At 46.2% G+C, this 24265-nt stretch overlaps 1 protein-coding gene across 2 annotated transcripts in view; it reads left to right on the top strand.

Annotated features, from left to right (window-relative positions):
• Nucleotides 1-24265, top strand: part of CFH (complement factor H) — a 401411-nt gene that overhangs the window by 327774 nt on the left and 49372 nt on the right. Inside the window, exon 20 of one of the 2 annotated variants that reach the window (XM_083156807.1) lies at nt 8125-8298. The exons of the other annotated variant lie outside the window; for it this stretch is intronic. Coding sequence (XP_083012933.1) covers nt 8125-8298 — 174 coding nt within the window. The remainder of the gene's footprint in view (nt 1-8124; nt 8299-24265) is intronic. 2 annotated transcript variants of the gene reach the window in all.

The following is a 24265-nucleotide window of genomic DNA, read 5'->3' on the forward strand; positions in this document are numbered from 1 at the left end:
CACAGGCGAAGTACAAGGGGTTAAGCGGAAGAGTAGTCAGTAACAAGCCGGATCAAATGGTAGCAATAGGGACAAGCACTAAGGCACAATAACGCTGGAGTAGGTGTGAGCCTATACTCTGGCAGTGATTTGCCTGCCAGAGACTTCCTTTATACTGGGACTTGGGCAGGTTCAATTTCCTGCCTGTCCCTTTAAACATCAGAACGCGCGGCGCGCGCGCCCCTAGTGAGCGCGCGCCCGCGTACCCGGAAGCTGGAGACGCGCTGACGGGGACTGTGCAGAGAGGGACGCCAGCCGCCCGCTACTCTGCCGCCTGCCTCCCGCCTCAGCCCGCCGTCGCCCAGAGTGCCCCAGGCAGTGTCCGGAGCGCCCCGCCTGACCCCCGCAGAAGCCACGTCCCCGGACCCGGTAAGAGACTCCCGCGGTCCGGGAGACTGTGACACCCTGCTGTAGACCATCAAAAAACCCTGCTATTCCCAAAATCCATAAAGATCCTGTCAAACCCCCTGACCGTCCAAACATATTTGATAGAGAAAGACATCTTTCTCCCTGACTCTGTTAAATCTTCTGCCATCAGTGTTTTCTATCGCTACATAGAAGATATCTTTCTCATCTGGGGTGACAGCGTGGAAAAATGTCATCAATTAATGAGCAGTGCCAACAATAGTGACCAATCCATCAAATTCACGTACAGCTGTAGTCTCAATTCACTTAATTTCTTAGATGTACAGATAAACATCAACTCTGATAATGCTATAGTGACCACACTGTATAAAAAAAACACAGACCGCAACACCATACTCTTAAGCTCTAGACATCATTCACCTCCCCTACTCTCAATTTTTGAGAGCCCTGAGAATCAGCAGTAGGTTGGAAGATGCAGAGCTAGAGATTGACTCCATGACAGTCGACTTTCTCAAAAGAGGCTACCCGTATAAATTACTGAGAAACACTAAAGCTAAAGTACTCCACCTCCAACAAAAGTCTATAAAACAAAATAGTCTGGACTCAAAAATTCACTACACAGAGCCAAACGTTAATGAATTCTGCCAAAAATATCTGGCCAATTATTATCCCTACCTAGCTTGAAAGGCAGTGCTTTTTTAGCTTCATTTAGAAGGGGAAAAAATTGAAAGATTATGTTGTTCACAATGACGTAAGCACCTTTAACTCCAAACCCCAGTCTCATTTCCTATCACACAAGAATGTCAGTTTTAAATGCCTGGGTTGCACTACCTGTGCAAGTCTAGAGGTAGGAGAATATTTATTTCGTCCTAGGACAGGTGAAAAGTTCAAAATTCGCTTTTCCCTCACATGCAGCAGTCGGTACGTAGTGTACTATATAAAGTGCCCCTGTGGGCTTCTTTATATAGGCAAAACTACTACCCATTTCAAGGAACGCATAGCGAACCATAGGTCTGCTATCAGAGCAGCTTTAGAGGGTAAGGGCGCAGAACAACCGGTTGCTAGGCACGTCAAGGAATTTAAACACACATTTCCCTCCTTTCGTTACAAAATGATTGACAGTATTGCCCCCCACCCCCCACCCCCCTCCAAAGAGGGGGTGATAGGGACAGAATGTTGCTGAACCTTGAGGCTAAATGGATTCACCGTCTTCAGACTGGGCTTAAATTAAGAACTTTTATTAACATGCTTTCTATAACCAGCTTTCTTTCAGCACCATTACACTTGCACCCGAGATCGAGTTTTGCAGTTATCTGCTCTGAGTTCTATCATATTGCTGAAAGCTTCAGCAGTGAGTTATTGTGCCACACTGTCACAAGTGCGTCTGTTAGAATAGACGGCTAACCAGCTTTGATTGCTACTGACACGGGGTCCGTGACATCATGTCATTCAGTTACACTATTCATATTGTTACAACTTTGTCGCTGAGTTTAAAGCTTTAGCTTCAGATGTTATCGATGAAAGATAATTGCATTACAAGACAGGCTGTGTAGCACTTAATTTTAATCATGTATGTTTACTTTTTACATTATTTATTTATTAACAGTTTCTTATATAGCGCACACATATTCCGCAGCACTTTACAGAGAATATTTGAACATTCACATCAGTCCCTGCCCCAGTGGAGCTTACAATCTATAGTCCCCACCACATGTACACGCACACACAGACAATCTAGGGTTAATTTTTTTGGAAGCCAATTAACCTACCAGTATATTTTTGGATTGTGGGAGGAAACCGGAGTACCCGGAGTGAACCCATGCAAGTACAGGGAGAATATACAAACTCCGCACAGTTAGAGCCGTGGTGGGGATTGAACCCATGACCTCAGAGCTGTGAGGCAGTAATGCTAACCATTACACCATCCGTGCTGCCCAATTAGGTGAAAGGCACTATTTGCATTCTTCCCTGAAACACAAGATGGACAGAATCCATATATAAAAAATTACACAATAATTGCAGACCCATATAAATTATATAGAAACAGACGATGCGCCAAAACGCACTGCATATTGAACCAAGGACCATAGTAAAAACATATGTATATCAGCCGAGTTCATGGGAGATATGTAGATTAATTAAATTTGTCATTTAACCTGTCCAATAGATATATAAAAAAATTACAAATGATTATACGACAGCATCGCTCGGGACCAGGAGCATACATGTCCCGACGCTGCACCGTACAGCCACGGCTACTCATGACAGGCCCGTGGGGCGACACCGTGTCGAAACTCCACTACCCAAAAGAAGGGGAGGTACTAGTTATTCAAAATAGAAAAATAACAAAATAGAAAAATAACAGGGGAAGGCACATACTAGGGATAAGAGGGAGAGATATAACGCTAGTAGTAGATCTTTAGTCTTGTTGAGGTGTGAGATTATATACTATTAATCTGTACCAGTAATTACCAATGAATACAGTTGAAAAATATTAAAGAGAAATAGAAAAATGGCATCCTATATATGGGATCATAAATATCAAACAATTAATATCCCCAATGCACTCGAAAGCACTGCATACTAAACCAATGGACATAATAGGATTAAAGAAGGAATAAATAAATTAATTAAATACGTTATTTCACCTGTCCAGTCGGTAAGGGAAAATAACCTAAGGTAGCCATACTTGGGACCAGAAGTACAGTACATAGGGCCTAATGCTGCACCATACAGCCGCGGCTACCCATATCAAACCGGTGGGGCGAAACTATGTCGACACTCCACTATCCCAAGGGAGGGGAGGCACTATCTCTTCGAGAAATTACACTACAAGGGGAAACATTACAATGGATAACAATAAAGAGGTGTATAACACTGATAGTGGAATATATATATATAATGTGTGTATGGGGGGGGGGGGGGGGGGTGCCAGAGTCTGGACTTGCTTACCAAATAATTAAGGCTTTGGTCGGCCCAGCCTAGTAATGAAATAAACATGGTCTGGTAACTTATCCTATATTATTCAACTGCAGGGTATATATAAGCTGACTTTTTTTATGAACTGCTATTATAATATATTTTATATACAGTACCAACAATATGTTGTGCAGTTTTCCCCTTTTTATTGTGTAGGGCCAGTCAAACAACATGCCACTACTGCAGTCTAATTGTCATGAAAAGAACAATTTTATATTTACTATAATTGACTCTATAGCACAAGGAATAGATGCTACTAGTGAGGGATAACTGTTCTTGATTTTTGCATTGTGCTCCACCCCCCACGTCCATTATTATGTTGTCCCCCTGTGTTGATTATTATGTTGTCACTCCTCTGTGTCCATTATTATGTTGTCCCTCCTCTGTGTCCATTATTATGTTGTCCCTCCTCTCAGTGGCGTAACTAAAAATTTTGCTCCCCCCAGCCAAAATATTTTTGGCTGGGGGTAGCTGCAGGCGCTATGCAGGAGACACCGTCGGACGGTGATTGACAGCTCCCCCGGCACACTGACAAAGCGGGGGACTTCATACAAGTCCCTCCGGCCATGGCATTAACCCTACCGACCAGTCAGCCTGGCCAGGGGTCCTGGGGGGAGTGGGGACCCCCCCCAATAAAGGGGTCCCCCCTCCAGGACTTACCTGACCAGGCTGAAGCCTTGTGCTGTCTCCGGTGATCCTGGGCTGTGGTCACCGGGCTGATTCCAGTGTAAAAAATAGAATAAACTATTGTTTAATAGCCTCCCCGCTTGCTGGGACTTGGAGAACCACAAGTCCCAGCATGCGGGGCATTAAAGGGCCCGTTGGCACTTGTAGTTCCACAGTATTAAATATAGTAAAATAAACACACACACACACACACACACAGACACATGAAAAATAAAACTTTAATACATCCAAAGCCCTTTCATACTGATACTTACCTACCTTCAGCCCGTAGGTAGGTCCCGGGGTCCATGGTCCAGGGGTCCGCTGAAATCCATAGGGGACCTGTGGAAGGAAATTCTACTCACGGGTCTTCTATGGTGTAGGTCTGTCCTCTTCTTTCCTGTAGTAGTCCTCCAGTACTTGGCAAAATAAAAACGGACGCCATTTTTTAAATGTATTTATTTATTTTTCTAATTATTTTTACACAATGCAACCTACACGGATCTGACTGATCCATGTAGACTGGCTATATGAATTCGTATTATACGAATATACATATATACGGCCGCTAATTTGAAAGGATACGCCATCGGAGGATTACAAAGCAGTCGTATTTGACTGCTTTGTAAATTATCCTCCGGAACACGAATTTGCATATGGCTGAAACATATTCATTCATAGTAAGAATACGAATACAAAATTTTGTATTCGTATTCTTAGTAAATTTTCCCCAGTGTCTCCTCAGTGCCCGCTCTCCTCACTACAGGAGGAACGCTGACAGGCACACTACAGCGCTGGGACAATCCACAGCGCTGCGGACACGGACACATAGTGCTGGACTCCTGAGGCTACACCAGTGCTTTGCAGAACAGCAAGCAGCGCTACAATTGGCTGGTAAGGGCGCTCTGATGGGCTAACTGAGAAAAAGTGACAGTGCCGGATTGCGCTGGGGACGGTGGCTGCAAGGGGCAAACAGTCTGTGGGCTGCTGCTGGGGTTGCCATGGAGATGGTTGCAGAGTGCACCTCTCCAACACCTGCGCCCCTGTATGTCAAGGCTCCCCCCGCCACTGCTTGGGCTGCGGAGCCTTAGTTACTCCACTGCTTCCTCTGTGTCCATTTTTATATTGTCTTTTCTCCTACCATTATTGTGATGTCCCCCCTGTGTCCATTATTATGTTGCTCCCCCCTGTGTCCATTATTATGTTGTCCCTCTCTGTGTCCATTAGTATGTTGTCCCACCCCGTGTCACTGTACATTATTATGTTGTCACACCGTGTCCATTATTATGTTGCCCCCACCTGTGTTCATTATTATGTTGTCCTCCCTCTGTGTCCATTATTATGTCGTCCCTCCTCTGTGTCCATTATTATGTTGTCCCCCCTCTGTGTCCATTATAATATTGTCTTTCCTCCTACCATTATTGTGATGTCCCCCCTGTGTCCATTATTACGTTGTCCTCTGTGTCCATTATTATTTTGCCGCCCCGTGTCTATATTTATGTTGTCCTCTTTTGTATCCATTATTATGTTGCCCCCCATGTGTCCATTATTATGTTGTCCTTCCTCCTACCAAAATTATGTTGTCCCCCCTATTTGTCCATTATTAGGTTGTTCTCCCCGTGTTGTTGTTATTATTATGCCCATTTGTCCATTACTATGTGTCTGTGTCAGTCTATTATTATGTCCCACCCCCTTTCTGTGTCCTTTGAAATATGTTTCCCTTCTGTGTCCATTAATATAAGTCCTCCCCCACTGTGTCCATTATTACTCTTGCACATTAGTATGCCCAAACCTTGACCCTTACTAAGTATCCTTCCTCTGTGCCAATTATAATCTCCCCTCCCCACATATATGTTTTTCCACACCACTGTATCCATTATGGTGTTCCTCCCCTCCCCTTTTTGTAGATGACTGTTTTTGTCCCTCCACCCTGAAAATCACTTACCTTCTTGCTCCTCCAGGCTTAAGCTGGGTGCACACACAATGATTTATGTTTCCAATCTGTCTGGTGGGAACAAAACTCTGGAAATGTATGGGAGAAAATGACAACCGATCAATTGCTCACAAACACTGGAAATGGATAACAAGGATTGTTTGGTTTAATTTGATAAATCAAACAACTTTAACCAATTTATCTGAATTACTATTGTTTGTTTTCCAGCATCTGGGAGCAAATGTTGGAGTCTTATACGCTCCCATACATTGACAGATTTTTGTTCCCACCAGATAGATTGGACAGATAAATCTGTAGGTGTGTACCCAGCATTACACCTTCCATGATAACCAGAAAGGTCAGCTATTGCCAGCCACCATACAAATATGACAAACAGCTAAAAGAAGTAGGAACCCGTGCTTCCAATTGAGATAGATGATACGGTACAGGCACATATACATTCGTTGAAGCTGATATTTTTCATTTAACTTTAAATCTGCACCATGAGATTCTTTTTGTTCTATTTTTGAGGTTGTGATTTTGGACTAAGGACCACAAAGGAGGAGAACTTTGAATCACATAATCTCACAATTTACCATCATCTATCCCAATAGGAGGCACGGGTTCCTACATATCTGACCTTACCTTTCTCTCCCGATCTCTCGCATGCCTCTTCTGTACTCCGCTCTCCACCCACAGCTCAGTCTCCATCTTTTCTCAGTGCTCTGAAGATCTTGCAAAGGGGTGCTGAAAGGGAGGAATGATGGCAGCCAGGCAGTCCCAGGCCGTGCAATGCACTCCTTCTCCAATTATACAGGTAGTGCACACACACACTGTGGACTAGGAAGAAGAGTGCGGACTGCAGTACACAAAGTTGCTTAGGGTCTACTGTTGCTTTCCCTGCTTGGTAGGGGTGCCCCAGGGGCAGGAGATCCAGCTGTCAGTCTGGACAGGAAGGGGGTGTATCATGTTTTAATGTTATCTGGTGGGGGTGAGTAACAATGTTCCAAATATATATTTATTTACACTATTCAAAAAAACTGTGTGTGTGTGTGTGTGTGTGAATTTCTACAAGAAGCCAAAATTCACACTGTACATTACCTAGGCTAGGGTCTAATAAACTGTATAAATACACACTCACACGTATTTTGGACCATGATCATATTCGGGTGCCGGACGGGGTCCCGACAGTAGGGATCCTGACAGGCATTTACCCGACGTTAGGATACTGACTGTCAAAACATCAACAGCCTAGTTCCCGACGGTCATCGGCTATTTTCCCTCGTGGGGGTCCACGACCCCATAGAGGGAGAAAAGAATAGGTGGCTCATGTAGCGAACCACCGTGCCCGCAGCGTGGCGAGCGCAGCGAGCCCGCAAGGGGCTTCGTTGCGCTCACCATGCTGTCTGGGTCCGGTCAGTCGGGATCCCGACGTAGGGCTAATGACTGTCGGGATCCCGACTGTCGGATCCCTGTACCAGACCCATCATATTCTTTGCTTTCCTCCCCTCTCTACCAATGTCTCTCTCTCCCTCTCTTTTTTCCTCCCAATAGGGCCCATGTACAAGCAAAATTTGCAGCTGAAAACAGGTGAGGATAGCTGCAAATATTAGGTATCCCCCAAATGTATGAAGGAGGGACCACAACAAATACAGTATCTCCAATACCTGCTGCAATCTCTCCATTCTCAACTGCAGCTGCATCCCCCATAGGTTACTATGGTGGAAGAGATGCTGCCCAAATTACCTATATCTGGAATGTGAAGCATTCTTTATATGGGTCCCCATGGTAATTCAATCTTTATATATTGGTAGTCGGGTATAGCCTGGGGATTTAGTTTCTGCAAGGATCCCCAGGAAACATCTGCCAGAAGTGGCTGCCATGCAATGTGGTCAACTCAATGTGATTGCATATTTCAATGCAATCCTCCCGGGCAGTTAGATTGTGCCCAGATTGCATTGAATATGCAATTTAGGATATATGGGCCCCAAAATCTTTCTCTCCCTCCCCCTTCTTATCTTTCTTTTGTTTCGATACTGTATCTATGCTGTACCTTTCATTGCTATATTTTAATAACTAATAAACACATTCTTTTGGGAACATCTTAAAATAAAAACAGCAAATTTCCTATTGTTTTCTAGAAAGTTGCATTGCTCCCATAACTGTAAATGCAGATGTTCTACCTGACAAACAAAGCTATGAGTCTGGTTCCGTTGTGGAAATCTTGTGCAAAGCCAACTATGAATTAAGGGGGAATAAGATTGTGACATGTGACAACGGTCATTGGTCTACGGTACCAACATGTAGTTTTGCCGGTAAGTATAAGAATGATCTTACTGAACATGTAACACCCTGCTCAGTGGGTGAGATGTAATGCACTCACCGGGGTCGCTGGTGTTAATCGCCCCACCGCACAGGTTCTTCTTTTTCCTTGGGGAGTTAGTAGAAGGAATACAGGCTCACACAAGTGTTGTCCTTTTAAGGCCTCGCTTTGAGATCATTTATTTTGTGTAAGAGGTCAAGTGAAAAGGGAGAAACCCAGATTGACACTGCCCATGGGTAGTCTCCTATAATTGCAATGGGTTATCACAATAAATGCAATACATTTCTATATTCACTTCAACGGTTCACTATCTACCTTAGCAGACATATATATCTGAGACTTAACTGTTTTAAAGTAGCATAATTCAGAACATACATCACATGCACATATCCACAATTCACAGTGCAACATACTGTAGGTAAATATCAACAGTCTCCTTTATAACTGTCCTGTTCAGTGTAACTTAAATGCTCAAATCCCAGTTGAATAGTCACGTGGTACTGACGTTTGGGATATACATGCATGTATATAAAACCCTTTGTGTAATGAAGAAGAAGAAGTGACTTTGGACGTAGTGCAGTAATGTCATTAATATTCAGCACACTTGTTAAATAGATGTCTCATGAGTGTCCAGAATGTTCACAAGTATGATATGGCAAGAGCTCACCACTGCCACTGGATCCTGTCACTGCTAGGCTGACAGTGACTGTAAATACAGGTTGAGTATCCCGTATCCAAAATGCTCGGGATCAGGAGATTTTTAGATAACGGATTATTCCGTATATTGGAATATTTTAATATTTCAATTATGTATTTTGTAGTATCTTGCATTTATGCTGTATAAACACATCAAACACATAAAATGCACACAAATATATTTTATTTGATCAAAAAACAAGGTTTTAAAACATGAAACAAAATTTGTGTTCTATCTCAGATATTGAATTTGAATGCCAAGCAATAATTTTCTTGTACATATATAGTGCCAGTTACATATCATGTCCTCAGTAGTGCTGTTACAAATGTCCCTAGTGAGTTTTTAGCAAAAAAAAAAAAAAATTCCCACTTTCTGGAATGTATGGTTTTCGGAATAATTCGGATAAGGGATATTCGGATACGGGATACTCAACCTGTACTTTATTGGGAAACTTGACTATGCTGGATATACACTGATGAAACACACAGTTGCTTGTTGTCAGGGCCGGTGCAAGGTTTCTAGACACCCAAGGCAAAGCTACATAATACCGCCCCTATATCCCCAAATACCCTCTGCCCAGCCACTCACATTCACGTCTTTAAATATAACTAGATTATTTTTTAGATTTAAGAACATAAATACAAAAACAACATGTAATAGCCGTCCCTCCCACTAGGCAGCGTTTGTGATCACTGCCAGTAGAATTGTGAGCTGAGATGGGTGCAGGGCAGATGGGCCCTTAGATGGCCTGATCCCTAAAGTAAAAGCACCCCCTGGTTATGCCAGTGGGAGATGGTTTATCACCAGCACAAAATTTACATTGTGAATAGAGCCCAGGCCATGCCCACTCCATGAGGCCACGTCCATTTACAGCCTCAGGTAAATTATGCCTTCGAACCCACACCTTGCAAATGACAATGAGGGTGTGTGGGGGGAAATATACTGGGTGCGACTGCAGATGCTGGAGGGGCAGGGGCGTGCAGTACTCCTCTGCTCCCCAGACATTGCTTCTATCACCCTCCGGGCTGCGCCTCTCCATGCCCCTCAGCACTGATCATCTGCCCCCTCCTGCCTTCAGCACTTCTCAGTCAGATCCTCCTCAATCAGCTTAAATCCCCACCCCCCTACTCACAGCTACCGGGCCCAGGCGCTCCATTAATCCTTCCCCAACACACGCACACCTCCCTCCAGTCTTCATTCAAGAGGACACAGTGAGTGACCTGCACAGGCTGCACATACCCGCGTCCCACTCTGCCCCAGCATCATTTGCCCTAGCCCAGGCGAGTACTCACTATAAAGTCCACTCCGTTCTGTGTCCAGCGGCAGCGTGTAGTTCCCGGTCTGGACCCCGCCTCCCCTGGATATATAGCGTCCGTGTGGTCGCTGCGGCTGAGCTCCTGCACACACGTGACAGTGCAGGAGCTCAGCAGCAGCAGAGACCACCACGCTGATACCATCCAATCAAAGGGCAGCGCATCTGACTTGGCAAACGGGAGAGGGCCAAGAGCTGACTGACAGCCAGCCCTTTATTCTTCTGCTGGGTAGGCAGGGTTTATTATTCGGCGGAGCGATAGGAGCATCCCTGACTGTAGGTGCTTGAAGGAGCAGAGCGCCCTCTAGTGGCCACCGCCCTAGGCGAATGCCTAAAGCTGCCTAATGGTAGCTCCGGCCCTGCTTGTTGTAGCAATGTTTAGACTATGGAAGGCTTATGCACCCTGTCACTAATAATGCAGAATACAGAAAAAGAGGACCAATCGCACTGGAGAGAGTTTTGAGATTTTACGGCCCCTCAATTGTAATATGGTACATATATGTTACAAATATTGGTAGGAGGGTGTGCCGCCACTGGACACTGGGTAATGACAGAATATCGTGGATAGAGAGAAGAACGTCTCTATGTGGCGCACCAGAGAAAAAAGATATAAGTAAAATTTAGCTTTTAATTCGTATTTCTAAAAAAGAGCGAAATAAAAAACACACAATTTTACACATACATACACAAACATGTATTTAAAACGGGATATAACTATCCCTACAACGTGAGACCCCACTGTCACGTGTACCTTCCGTATTGTGTCTTTTATTGGTATTTTAGGTGAAATTTGCAGGTAAGTATATGATTTCACACATTTGTTGCTCTGTTTAATACATATGGGCATTGGTGGACACACATGCGTTCTCTGAAGCGAGTGGCACAATCATTGATTGACACACAGTGTATCTATGATTCTGTTTTAGTATCTTATGGGATACGTAAATAACAGTTTGAATGCTGCCTGGTCACCGGCCTTAGTTACAATAGTAAGGCTGCGGTTAGTACGCCCGCTACACTGTTGCTGTAAGACAGACTCCGGAGCAGACTGTAATCTGTCTCCCGGTATTAGTCTGTCATGCAAAATCTGTTAGCCGCTAGTGACTATAGTGGAGGCTGCAACGCCGGGGAGAGAATGCCACCGGGTATGCGCCTGGATAGCTGAGTACAGAGGTCGCGATCACGGACGTCAAGTGCCGCGCCTCAGGTTCAGCCGCTTCAGAGTGCGGTGCTCCAATTTCCTAATCAGTCCTATCTAAACAGATCAAAATACATTTCAAGTTAGGGGAAGGGAACACCTCGTTTGACCCCCCCTGTTCCCTTCCCCTAACTTGAAATGTATTTTGATCTGTATTAAACAGCGCAACAAATGTGTGAAATCATATACTTACCTGCAAATTTCACCTAAAATACCAATAAAAGACACAATACGGAAGGTACACGTGACAGTGGGGTCTCACGTTGTAGGGATAGTTATAACCCGTTTTAAATACATGTTTGTGTATGTATGTGTAAAATTGTGTGTTTTTTATTTCGCTCTTTTTTAGAAATATGAATTAAAAGCTAAATTTTACTTATATCTTTTTTCTCTGGTGCGCCACATAGAGACATTCTTCTCTCTATCCACGATATTCAATAATGCAGAATAGTTGTAGAGTCAGGTGCTGACGTTGCATATGCAGAATAGTTCAAATGCAAGATACTTCAGATGCAGAGTACTTTAAATGCAAGATACTTCAGTTGTAGGATACTTGCCAGGACCTCTATACACAACAAATGGTATTCCCAAATGGCGCTGTAGTCTCCTCTCAAGAGATATATGAATCTCGGTCACCAAAGGGGATGGAATTGAATCTCCCTCCTTCTGTCCAGTCGTTCTTAAAGACAACCACAACTGACCTGGGTAAAATTCCCTATGTGCCCGTAATGGTTTCTTTAAGCTTCCACCGCCTCTGCATGTACAAGGAACGTTTTCAAATCAGTAGATCATCAGGACCCCATGAAAAAGTGAACTCACCAGAATCAGGTGCCCTATGTGCATGGAAAGGTTTCTTTAGCCTCCGCGCTCCCACAAGAAAACAGCTTGCTCCGTAAGATTCTTGCAGTGTCCAAAAACATTTATTTGCATCAACAATAAAACATCATAAAAAATGGAATAAAAAGTGGGAAGGAAATCCCGAAGTATGTGGTGGTCTGGGTTACCTCCCAATCCGGATGGAAGGCCGCCCAGTTGCTGAAGATGGTAACCAGCACCTACCACTAACCTTTTGGGTATTTCTCAACCTCCTCCAACCACCTGACCTCTGTTGGCCTTCTGCTGCTGTTGGTACTCCCACTTGGTTCTCTCTCTCTGCCTAGGGCCACTCCCGATGCCTCAGCTCCAGGGACGCAGGCCCACTCTCTCTCTGACCCTTGCAGCTGCACACTTGCTTATGGGGCTGACAAGCTGTCCTCACTGACCAGCGCTTTCTACATGCTGCCAGTCTGTGCCCCCCCCCATACACTTCAGGGTACGCTGCTTAATCTTCACCCAAGTCAGGCTGCTTTCCCCAGCCTTCAGGGCTCTGCAGGCTTCAGCATTCACCAGTCAACAACTACACACTTCTCACTCTGCTCTGCTGTCTCGGATTCCCAGGGAGAGATTCCATCCAGGATTTTCCACCTTTTTCTGCAAACTTGTCAGTTCTGTAACAATGTTTCTTTTGGCAAACTGACCTGCCTTGCTATGAGCTGAGCTGTTAACCCCTTTTGTGCTGCAAGCTATATCAGCTCAGTTCTGTGCAACTCAAGTAGTACTTTTGGTACTCTTTAGCTAGCACGGCGCCCACGATGTCCATCGCGGTCATCGGGTGTAAAAAATCGCGGGCATCGCATGCACTACAGTAACGGGTGCGACACGACCGACGCGATGCCCGCGATTTCCCATAGGGATCAATGTTAAATTTTTCAATGGACGCGATTTTTCACTTCAATGCCTCAATGCCCGCGATTTTGCCATAGGAAACAATGTTAAATGGGCCACAGAGCCCAAATAGGCACCCTTAGCAGTGAAATGTCCCCCACAATTGTTAACGACACCCCACGATCCACGCGAACCCGAAGCGAGGCGAGCGCAGCGAGCCCGCGAGGGGCGGCGGTACGCGTCCTCCGACCTTTTCATACCCCCACTATCCACGTCCATACCTGTGAAGGTATCCGTGTCCGCTCGCCACGCTCGCCACACTATTCTATTCTCAACTCCACGCCGACGTGGATAGTGGGGGTATGAAAAGGTCGGAGGACGCGTACCGCCGCCCCTCGCGGGCTCGCTGCGCTCGCCACGCTTCGGGTTCGCGTGGATCGTGGGGTGACGTTAACAATTGTGGGGGACATTTCACTGCTAAGGGTGCCTATTTGGGCTCTGTGGCCCATTTAACATTGTTTTCTATGGCAAAATCGAGGGCATTGAACTGAAAAATCGGGTCCATTGAAAAATTTAACATTGATCCCTATGGGAAATCGCGGGCATCGCGTCGGTCGCGTCGCACCCGTTACTTTAGTGCATGCAATGGACGCGATACCCGCGATGGGCGCCGTCCTAGGTAAAGAGTACCGTACTTTTTAATACACAGTCATGCTGGCACCTGTAGTGCCACAGCTACTTTATGCCTGCAGGCCTTTACAGTGTTTCCATTACATTATGCTGCTGGCACTTGTAGTGCCCCAGCTTGTGGGGTGCCACAAACACCTCTATCATTATAGTGGTATGACACAGACAGACAGACAACACTTTACCAACATTATGTAGCTGTTTATTTAGAAAAATTAAAAAATGATAGATATATACATTCAAATGGCATCATCACTGTCATTTTCCTGCATTAATTTATGCATGCCATCCTTTAGAAGATCAGTCGGTAGCGGTAAGCAAAACTTGGGATTCCTAATTGTGGGTGACACAACAGTTGTGTCTCTGTGAAAGTACTGCTTACCTATATGCTCACCTCCAATAATTGTGTTTGTAATACTTCTTAAGTGTTTGGCAAAAAAAAGTGTGATCTGGGTGTAAAATAACATGCAATGTGTCTAGTAACTGTTAAGCCATGTACACTGGCTGAGATATTGGCTAATGGCCAATTTTGAATAAGCAATCGTGACTAAAGGGGAATACACATGGGGCGATTGCAGCCCTATTTCTAAGCGATCTGACTAGATCGCTTAGAAATGAAGCATGGATCATGTTTTCCCCCTGTGCTACGGCAATGCCCCCCCCCCCCCCCCCCCCGCATGAGGTAAAAATCGAGTCACATTGCCAGTTTCCTGTCAGCACAGATCACTCAGCACACATTGCTGGTGCATAGCATGTGTGTCAGCGATGTGTGCTAAGCCATCTGTGCTAAACTACATCGCTCAGCACAGGGCTGAAGTTGTCCTGTCTGTTTGAGGCTTCAGAAATTTTGACAAAGAGATTTTGACTAAGCATTTTTGACTAACTAATGATAATATGTGATCTAGTAAAAATTGCCTTGCCTGCACAGTGTATTTAGTCAAAATCGCCTGCCAAAATCGCACTGTGTAAATCAGTGGTGGATTACCCATGGAGCGACAGGTGCGGTCACCCCGGGGTCCCCGCACATCTGGGGCCCCCACACCTGCCAACCCACTGCTGCAGTGGTGGCGGGTTGGTGGCAGGCAGCAGTGCGGGGCGGACACGGGGTCTCTGCAGCAGATGTGAAGTCAATGGCGAGTTCCCTGGGGCAGATGGAAACTAGTAGCGCTAGCGATGGTAAATGTCTATACTAGCTGCAAATGTCTGGTTTTCAAAGATCTACCTACATACATTCTTGCTGCCAGTACGCCATCAAAGAGGTTTTGACGATCCTCTTTTCTTCTTGCTCTCTCATCCGCCAAATCACCACCGCTGGGTCGCTAATGCTATACCAATCCAGCGGCGGATTGATATACTGTACGGATGGAACCCAGCTTACTCAGTATACTGCAGTATGAAACGTTAGTGCGTCTCATCCCCGTAAACATCGCTGCTGTGTCATCAGAAGGGTATATCAGGCAGTATTCCAATATGAGGTCTTCCAAAGCTTGGAGTGCCTCATCTTCGGAATTTGTAAGTGTCTCTGTCTCCGATATTGAACTTGTGGTCGGTAAGTTTGGTGTGGGGAGGGTGGGAGTCTAATGAGTACTACCATCATACATTTTAGTTATTAGTAGTTTCCTACAGAAGAGTTTCAAATCCTGTTCCCAACCGAACCGGAAAATATGTTCAGTGGGGGAGTAGTTTGAAACAAGCCCTCCTTGAACTATTAGATAATATACAGTGATGCCCCATTGTAAGACCGCACTGTCAATCAAATAACCAGGCTTCTCATAGGCTTAACCAGGTAACAAATATCTGGACTTGCAGCAGACGGTCACGCCCCCTTGTGACCAAGCGCAGCGAAACGTACATCAGGGATTGCCAGACCACGTGGTGCACTCACATGGCCAGGCAGGAACTCACTTAGGAGGCAGCGCAACCAGAGCAAACACAGCGGCAGACCTCTGACCAGTCCTTCATTACAGGCTGGCCGGGTCCTAAGGTAACCACTGGCTATGTCCAGTGGATCTTTCTCTTTCCTAAGCTATTGTATGCATACTAATTATTTGCCGCATATCACTGTAGCTCTGTAAATTGTTATGCAACACTGCCCCCTTGTGAGTAAAAGCTTAAATTGGAGCATAAATAAATTAACCATTTATTTGCAGCACCTGCCCTTTCAGAGACCACAGGTTTTATGGAAAACGGTCCTATGATTTAAATCATGCTATACTAATACCTACACCTCGGTAGCATTACAGGAAAAATGAGGATCACAGAATAACTGTTGAAACCAAAACCTGTCTCCTTCTTTGGCAAAACACTGGCCTTTATCCAAAAATATTTCTGCGGCGCTTAACATTTTGGGTGACATTCTATGCTTTGACATAAATGCGCATGTTTTTTTAGCGCACCACATCGCCGCAAATCGCACTTTCTCAAATAGCACTTTTCAGTAATAATTCGCATATTTAATGTAATGCGTTTTGGAGGCTGAAAAGTGCGAAGAGGTGCGATTTGCGGCGAAGTGGTGCGCTGTCTTTAGTCCTGAAAATGTTCGTTTTTCATGTCTGAAAATCGCACGTTTTCAGGAAAGCGCAAATAAAAAAAAAAAAAACGAGCGTGGGGTCCCCCGCCAGAGCATAACCAGCCCCGGACTCATTGAGCCGGTGCTGGTGACATAAAATCAGGGTCCCCGACAAATAGGGGTCCCCTTGATTTCATGAAACCAGCACCAGGCTCAAGGTCCGGCGCTGGTTCCCAAAATACGGGGGACAAAATGACTAGGGGTCCCCCGTATTTTAAGAACCAGCACCGGACACAAACAGCCAGCAGGGTAATGCCGCAGCCGGGGGAAACTTATTATATAAGCTCCCGCGGCCAAAGCATTAACCCCCCTGGCTGGTCAGCATGGGCAGGGGTCCTGGGGAAGTGGGGACCCCCCAATGAAGGGGTCCCCCCCCTCCAGGACTTACCAGCCCATGCTGATAGTCCGGGGCTGTCCCCGATGCCCCTGGGCGGTGGGCATCGGGCTGATGGATTGTGTAAAAAAAAAGAATAAAAACTATTGTTTTCTACTGGCGAACTATGAGTCCCAGCAAGCCTACCCCGCATGCTGGGACTTGGAGAACCACAAGTCCCAGCATGCGGGGCATTAAAGGGCCCGCTGGCACTTGTAGTTCTACAGTACAAAAAATAGTTAACAAAAACACACTGACACACTGTAAAATAAAAGTTTAATACACACATAACACACACACACTGAAACTTACCTACCTTGAGCCCGTAGGTCGGTCCCTGGATCCTGGGTCCGGGCTCCGGGGCTCCAGGGCAGAAGAGTCCGGTTCCGGGGCCTTGGTCCTGGTTCCGGGGCTGGTCCTGGGGTTCCGGGGCTCCTGGGCTGAAGAATCCGGGGTCCAGGATCCGAGGTAGTCCCCAGGGGTACCTAAGGAAGGAAATCCTACTCACCTGGTCCCCGTCGACGACCTCGGCATCCTCTCAGGTGACAGCGCTGCTCCCATCTGGTACCCGGCTCGCAGGACTTTGACAGGCGCAGAGATGTTTCCTACTCCGAGAAAGTCGGCTCCTGATTGGCCAGAAATCATTCTAACTAGAGACGCCGAGGAAGAAACATCTCTGCGCATGATGCGCAGAGATGTTTCTTCCTCGGCATCTGTATTCAGAATGATTTCTGGCCAATCAGGAGCCGACTTTCTCGGCTCCTGATTGGCCAGAAATCATTCTGACTAGAGAGACGCCGAGGAAGAAACATCTCTGCGCATGATGCGCAGAGATGTTTCTTCCTCGGCGTCTGTATTCAGAATGATTTCTGGCCAATCAGGAGCCGACTTTCTCGGCTCCTGATTGGCCAGAAATCATTCTGACTAGAGACGCCGAGGAGGAAACATCTCTGCGCCTGTCAAAGTCCTGCGAGCCGGGTACCAGATGGGAGCAGCGCTGTCACCGGAGAGGATGCGGAGGTCGTCGCCGGGGACCAGGTGAGTAGGATTTCCTTCCTTAGGTACCCCTGGGGGCTACCTCGGATCCTGGACCCCGGATTCTTCAGCCCAGGAGCCCCGGAACCCCAGGACCAGCCCCAGAACCAGGACCAAGGCCCCGGAACCGGACTCTTCTGCCCTGGAGCCCCGGACCCAGGATCCAGGGACCGACCTACGGGCTCAAGGTAGGTAAGTATCAGTGTGTGTGTGTTATGTGTGTATTAAACTTTTATTTTACAGTGTGTCAGTGTGTTTTTGTTAACTATTTTTTGTACTGTAGAACTACAAGTGCCAGCGGGCCCTTTAATGCCCCGCATGCTGGGACTTGTGGTTCTCCAAGTCCCAGCATGCGGGGTAGGCTTGCTGGGACTCATAGTTCGCCAGTAGAAAACAATAGTTTTTATTCTTTTTTTTACACAATCCATCAGCCCAATGCCCACTGCCCAGGGGCATCGGGGACAGCCCCGGACTATCAGCATGGGCTGGTAAGTCCTGGAGGGGGGGGACCCCATCATTGGAGGGGTCCCCACTTCCCCAGGACCCCTGCCCATGCTGACCAGCCAGGGGGTTAATGCTTTGGCCGCGGGAGCTTATATAATAAGTTTCCCCCGGCTGTGGCATTACCCTGCTGGCTGGTTGTGTCCGGTGCTGGTTCTTAAAATACAGGGGACCCCTAGTCATTTTGTCCCCCGTATTTTGGGAACCAGCGCCGGACCTTGAGCCTGGTGCTGGTTTCATGAAATCAAGGGGACCCCTATTTGTCGGGGACCCTGATTTTATGTCACCAGCACCGGCTCAGTGAGTCCGGGGCTGGTTATACTCTGGCGGGGGACCCCGCGCTCGTTTTTTTTTTATTTTAACTGTTTTTATTATTTTTAACACCAGAACCCTGCACAGAACATTGCGATCTGTGCAGGGTTCTGGCTACTTCGCCAAACAGAACCTGGTCTGAAATAAGTGCGTTAATTAGACACCTAAAAAATGCGATTTGCAAATGCGCATTGCATTAAATAAGCGAGTTGTATACTGTTCTGTACGAAAACATCTGGATGCGATAAAAATGCGAATTAATCTCGCACTTTTAGTCCGCATACCTTAACGCACATAATATCCGATTTCACTCCCTTAGCACATCCCATTAAATTGGCGATTTGAAGGAAAAATGCGATATCGCCATTTTCTGGTCTAATTAACGCAAAAAAATGCAGATCTCATCCCATAGAATGTCACCCTTTGTTTTTATTGATAAAGGAACACAGTGTATTTTAGAACATACCTTATAAAGTCTTGCCATTTTACCTTCATCTAATACATCTGTGATGTAACCCAGAGTTTCCTTTTCTTCTCCTCCTCTCTTGGCATTCAAACAAGTATGGATAGATAAAATGAGCAAAACATAAAAGGTCTGTTATGGTGTCGTGCACCAAAGAGAAAGAATTTGATACATAAAAAATATTGGTACTTGTGTACTAGCACGGGTCATAACGCATCACAGACCATAAGGCAGACCATAAGGCATGCGATGAGATGCGATGGCAGCCGATGGTATACAATTTTAAATTGTATACCATCGAATTGTATGCCATTGTATCGCATATACAATGGTATGCGATTTAAAATTGTATAAGCACCCTAATGGGGGCTTACAATGTTAAATGCACTCCATGCCACCCCCACTATGAACGTGAACCGGAAGCGTGGCGAGCGCAGCGAGCCCGCAAGGGGCAGCGGTACGCGTCCTATGAACTTTTCATACCCCCACTATCCACATCAGTGTGAAGTTGATTTATATAGTGTGGCGCGCGGACGCGGAATACATGTAACGAGGGGACGGGGAATACATGTAAAGTAATACGCGTAAAGTAAATACATGTAAAGTAATACGCCTCGCTTTGGGCTCGGTGGCTTAACCCCTTCCCGACATTTGACGTATATATACACGTCATGGCCGGGATGTACTTCCCGACACATGACGTATATATACGTCATGACTTTAAACTGTCCCCGCGTCTATAGACGCGGTGACAGTTTAAACATGTCTGCTGTCCCTGACAGCAGACATGTCCCTGCATGCCCAGGGGGGGTGGCGATGCCTCCCCCCAGTCGGCGATCGCTGTGATTGGCTGTTCAATGTGAACAGCCAGTCGCAGCGTTTTCCTGTGTTACCGGCGAATCAGACGCTCGGTAACACAGGTGTCAATCACCGCCGGGTGTGAGGGGGCATGAGGGGGTCACCGGTGATGACCACACCTCACCCCACCTCACCCCACCTGCCCCCAAGGCTGTGATTGGTCCGTCGGACCGACGGACCAATCACAGCCAAGGCGCGTCATTTAAACTAACGGTGACTGCGCTGCAGACGCCATTCCGGTCTGGAATTGCGTGCAGAGCGGTCACCGGCCACTCTGTCGTGCTATACATACCTGAACCTTGCCTGATACTTACCTGATCACCACTGATCACCGCTGGTAGCGTGCTGCCAGCAGCTGGATGCTTCCTGGATCTTGTGACTTCCTGTGTCCTGCTGCTGCAGTGTCATAGAGTCACAGATCGTGAGAGATAGTGACAGAGAGTGATAGAGAGTGATAGAGAGTGATATATTTTGTGTCTGCTGCACCCCTTTTGTGCTGATCAGTATATCTGTGCTGATCAGCAACTTTTTTTTTTTTTTTATATATATATATATACCTGTCAGTTGCACCAAAGGTTGTGCTGCCTGTGCAACTGACTGCTGCCCCCCCCCCTTTTGTGCTGATCAGTTTAAATTAATTAACTGATCAGCAACTTTTTGGGGGTCCAGGGTTTTTTTTTTATATATACCCTGTCAGGTTGCACCCACAGTTGTCTGCCTGCTGCCCCTCACTGCTAATCAGTGTTGCATCACTGCATCACTGATCTGCAGTTTTTTTTTTTTTTTGGGGGATTGCAGTGGGGTTTTGTTTTTACACCCACGTTGCTTTTGTGGGTGTTTTTGTGGGTGTCCTGTGGCCGCTGATCAGTGACGTACATCACTGAACAGCATTTTTGGCACAGGGTTGATATCATTTTTTTTCTGCAGTTTTTTTTAATTTTGTTTTGTTTTTGGAGAGTGCTGTGGTTTATTACACCCACGTTGCTTTTGTGGGTGTCCTGTGGCCGCTGATCAGTGACGTACATCACTGAACAGCATTTCTGGCACAGGGTTGATATAATTTTTTTTCTGCAGTTTTTTTAAATTGTTTTGTTTTTGGAGAGTGCTGTGGTTTATTACACCCACGTTGCTTTTGTGGGTGTCCTGTGGCCGCTGATCAGTGACGTACATCACTGAACAGCATTTTTGGCACAGGGTTGATATAATTTTTTTTCTGCAGTTTTTTTAAATTGTTTTTTTTTTGGAGAGTGCTGTGGTATATTTTTTTTTTTTATTGTTTTTACACCCATGTTGCTTTTGTGGGTGTCCTGTTGCCTTTGAGCGCTGTTCAGTGACGGACGTTACTGACCAACATCTGTGCTCAATTTTTGGCGCAGGACCCTTTTTTTTTTTTTTTAACCCCTTCAATTTTTTTTTTATTGGGATCAAATTCCTGTATAAAGTATTTTTTTTCTGCACTACATACACACTACACACTACATACCCCCCGTGTTGAAATAAAGTTTGTACCCCCCCTACACTATACACGTGTTGAAACATTACACTTACAGAAACACAAAAATAAAAATGGCATCCCAAATGTCATCCCAAATGTCATCCCAGTCATCCAGAAGAATGTATTCAGCGGAGGAGGCATATGCCATGCTTGCCTCTGACTCTGACACAGCCAGTGATGCAAGCGGGGAATTTGAAGGATTCGTCTTAAGCTCCTCTTCCTCCTCTAGGCCCTTATTCTGGTCTGTGCGGCCGGAGCCGCACACGGTGCTCCAGCCGCACAAACCAAACCCCGCCCACGATACGGATCGCCACGGCCGTCCGTACACGGACGGCTGGCGATCCGCAAGAAAATGGTGGGGCGTACGCCTCCACCATGGACGGAGCTGCCCCCTGCATTCGATGGTCGGCGACCATCGAAGGCAGGGCCGCACGCCCCACCAGGTCCCGCAAGCTGAGACCACACGGACAATCGTCCGTGTGATAGCTTGTATGGGGCCGGAGAACTGACATCCGGCGATGTCAGCTTTCCGCCCCCATCACTGGCGTCATACCCTCATTAGCATGCATACGCCCCGCGTTTGCATGGGAACGCCCATGAAACGCGGGGCGTATGCATAGGGAAATGAGGGTATGAAGCCCCTCACGCCCCTATACGCCCCCTTTGCGGCGGACGAACTACGTCTGCGGCGAATTGGGCTGCACATGCGCAGATTGACCTCTGCGCATGTGCAGACTGAAAACATCGGCGGTACGGCCGCACGCGGGCCGTACCGCTCGATTCAGAATAAGGGCCCTAGTGATGAGGGACCCCCTCAAAGACGCCCCCGTAGAGCAGCTGAGACCCCCCCCCCCAAATGATTGATCCTGTATGGACCCCACCACCAGACAATTTTGAGCCCCAGGTTCCTGAGTTTTTGGCCATCCCAGGAATCCAATTTGATTCAACAGGTCTCAGAGAAATTGACTTTTTCAAATTATTTTTCTCTGATGATTTTATAAATTTAATGGTGGACCAAAGTAATTTATATGCCCAGCAGTTTATTGCTCAAAACCCCACGTCATCATTTGCTAGGTGGACCCCTGTAGATGCAGTAGAGATGATGACGTTTTGGGGTCTGGTGTTACATATGGGCATAGTAAAAAAGCCAGATATTAGGCAATATTGGAGTACAGATGTTCTGTACAGCACCCCATTTTACCGTATGGCCATGACTCGGACTCGTTTTGAGACAATCCTTAAATTTTTACATTACACCGATAATGCACAGTGCCCACCCAGAGATGATCCCACCTTTGACCGGCTATTCAAAGTCAGGCCGGTCATTGATCATTTCAGTGCCAAATTTGCAGAGATGTACATCCCTGAAAAATTTATTTGTATCGACGAGTCCCTTATACATTTTAAAGGAAGGGTTAAATTCCGCCAGTACCTTCCCAGTTAGAGGGCAAGGTATGGCATAAAAATGTATAAACTGTGTGAAAGCACCTCAGGGTACACCCACAGGTTTAGGGTATATGAAGGGAAGGATTCAAGAATTGAACCGCCAGAATGCCCCCCCTCCCTCGTAGGTGTTAGTGGAAAAATTGTCTGGGATTTAGTGCACCCCTTCCTGGATAAAGGTTATCACCTCTATGTGGATAACTTTTACACTAGCATCCCCCTGTTTAAGGCCCTTGGTTCAAGAGGTACAGCAGCTTGCGGTACTGTGCGCAAGAACCAAAGAGGCCTCCCAAAAACGCACGTTGCCCAATTACTGAGAAGGGGTGAAAGCAGGGGAATATGCACCGAAAATATGTTGTTGGTCAAATATAAGGACAAGAAGGATGTCCTTATACTGACAACAATTCATGGAGACAGTACCACCTCCATCCCTGTACAAGGTACCAGTACCCACACCTCAAAACCTAATTGTATCCTAGATTACAATAAGTACATGGGCGGAGTGGATCTTTCAGATCAGGTACTAAAGCCGTACAGTCCCCTGCGGAAAACAAAAATCTGGTACAAGAAGCTGGCCGTGTATATCATCCAGATGGCACTGTATAACGCTTATGTGCTATTCCGTTCTACCAGCCAGAGGGGGACATTTATGCACTTTCAAGAGGAAGTCATAAAGGGCCTAATATTTGGGAACCAGCAGGCAGAGGGCCCCAGTACTTCTATTGTACCAGGGCAGAATTTTCCTAACGAAATCCCCTCCACTGCAAGAAAGGGCAGGACACAAAAAAGGAGCAAAGTTTGCTATAAAAAGGGAATAAGAAAGGATACTATTTTCCACTGTGAAACTTGCCCCGACAAACCCGGCCTATGTATAAAGGAGTGTTTTAAAATATACCACACATCTATGGATTATTAGGTTCATCATTTCACCATGCTTAGGGGGTCTTGCTAATGCCACATAGCACCCACCATTCATTCCACCAGAATCTGAGCTGCAAAATCCAAAAATCACTCCTTCCCTTCTGAGTCCTGCCATGCACCCAACTGGTATTTTTTGGTCACATATGAGGCATTGCCATACTCGGGAAAAATTAGGGCACAGATTTTGGGGTGCTTTGTCTCCTTCATTCCTTGTGAAAATGAAAAATTTTGAGCCAGAACTGCATTTTTGTGTAAAAAATGTAATTTTTCATTTGCACAGCCCAGTTGTATCAAAATTGGTGAAACCCCTGGGGGTTTGAAATGTACACTATACCCCTAGATGAATTCCCTGAGGGGTGTAGTTTGCAAAATGGGGTCACTTGTGGGGGGG

This window comes from Crinia signifera, chromosome 8 (genome assembly GCF_055691185.1).
Source record: "Crinia signifera chromosome 8, ASM5569118v1, whole genome shotgun sequence".
Taxonomy (NCBI): Eukaryota; Metazoa; Chordata; class Amphibia; order Anura; family Myobatrachidae; genus Crinia; species Crinia signifera.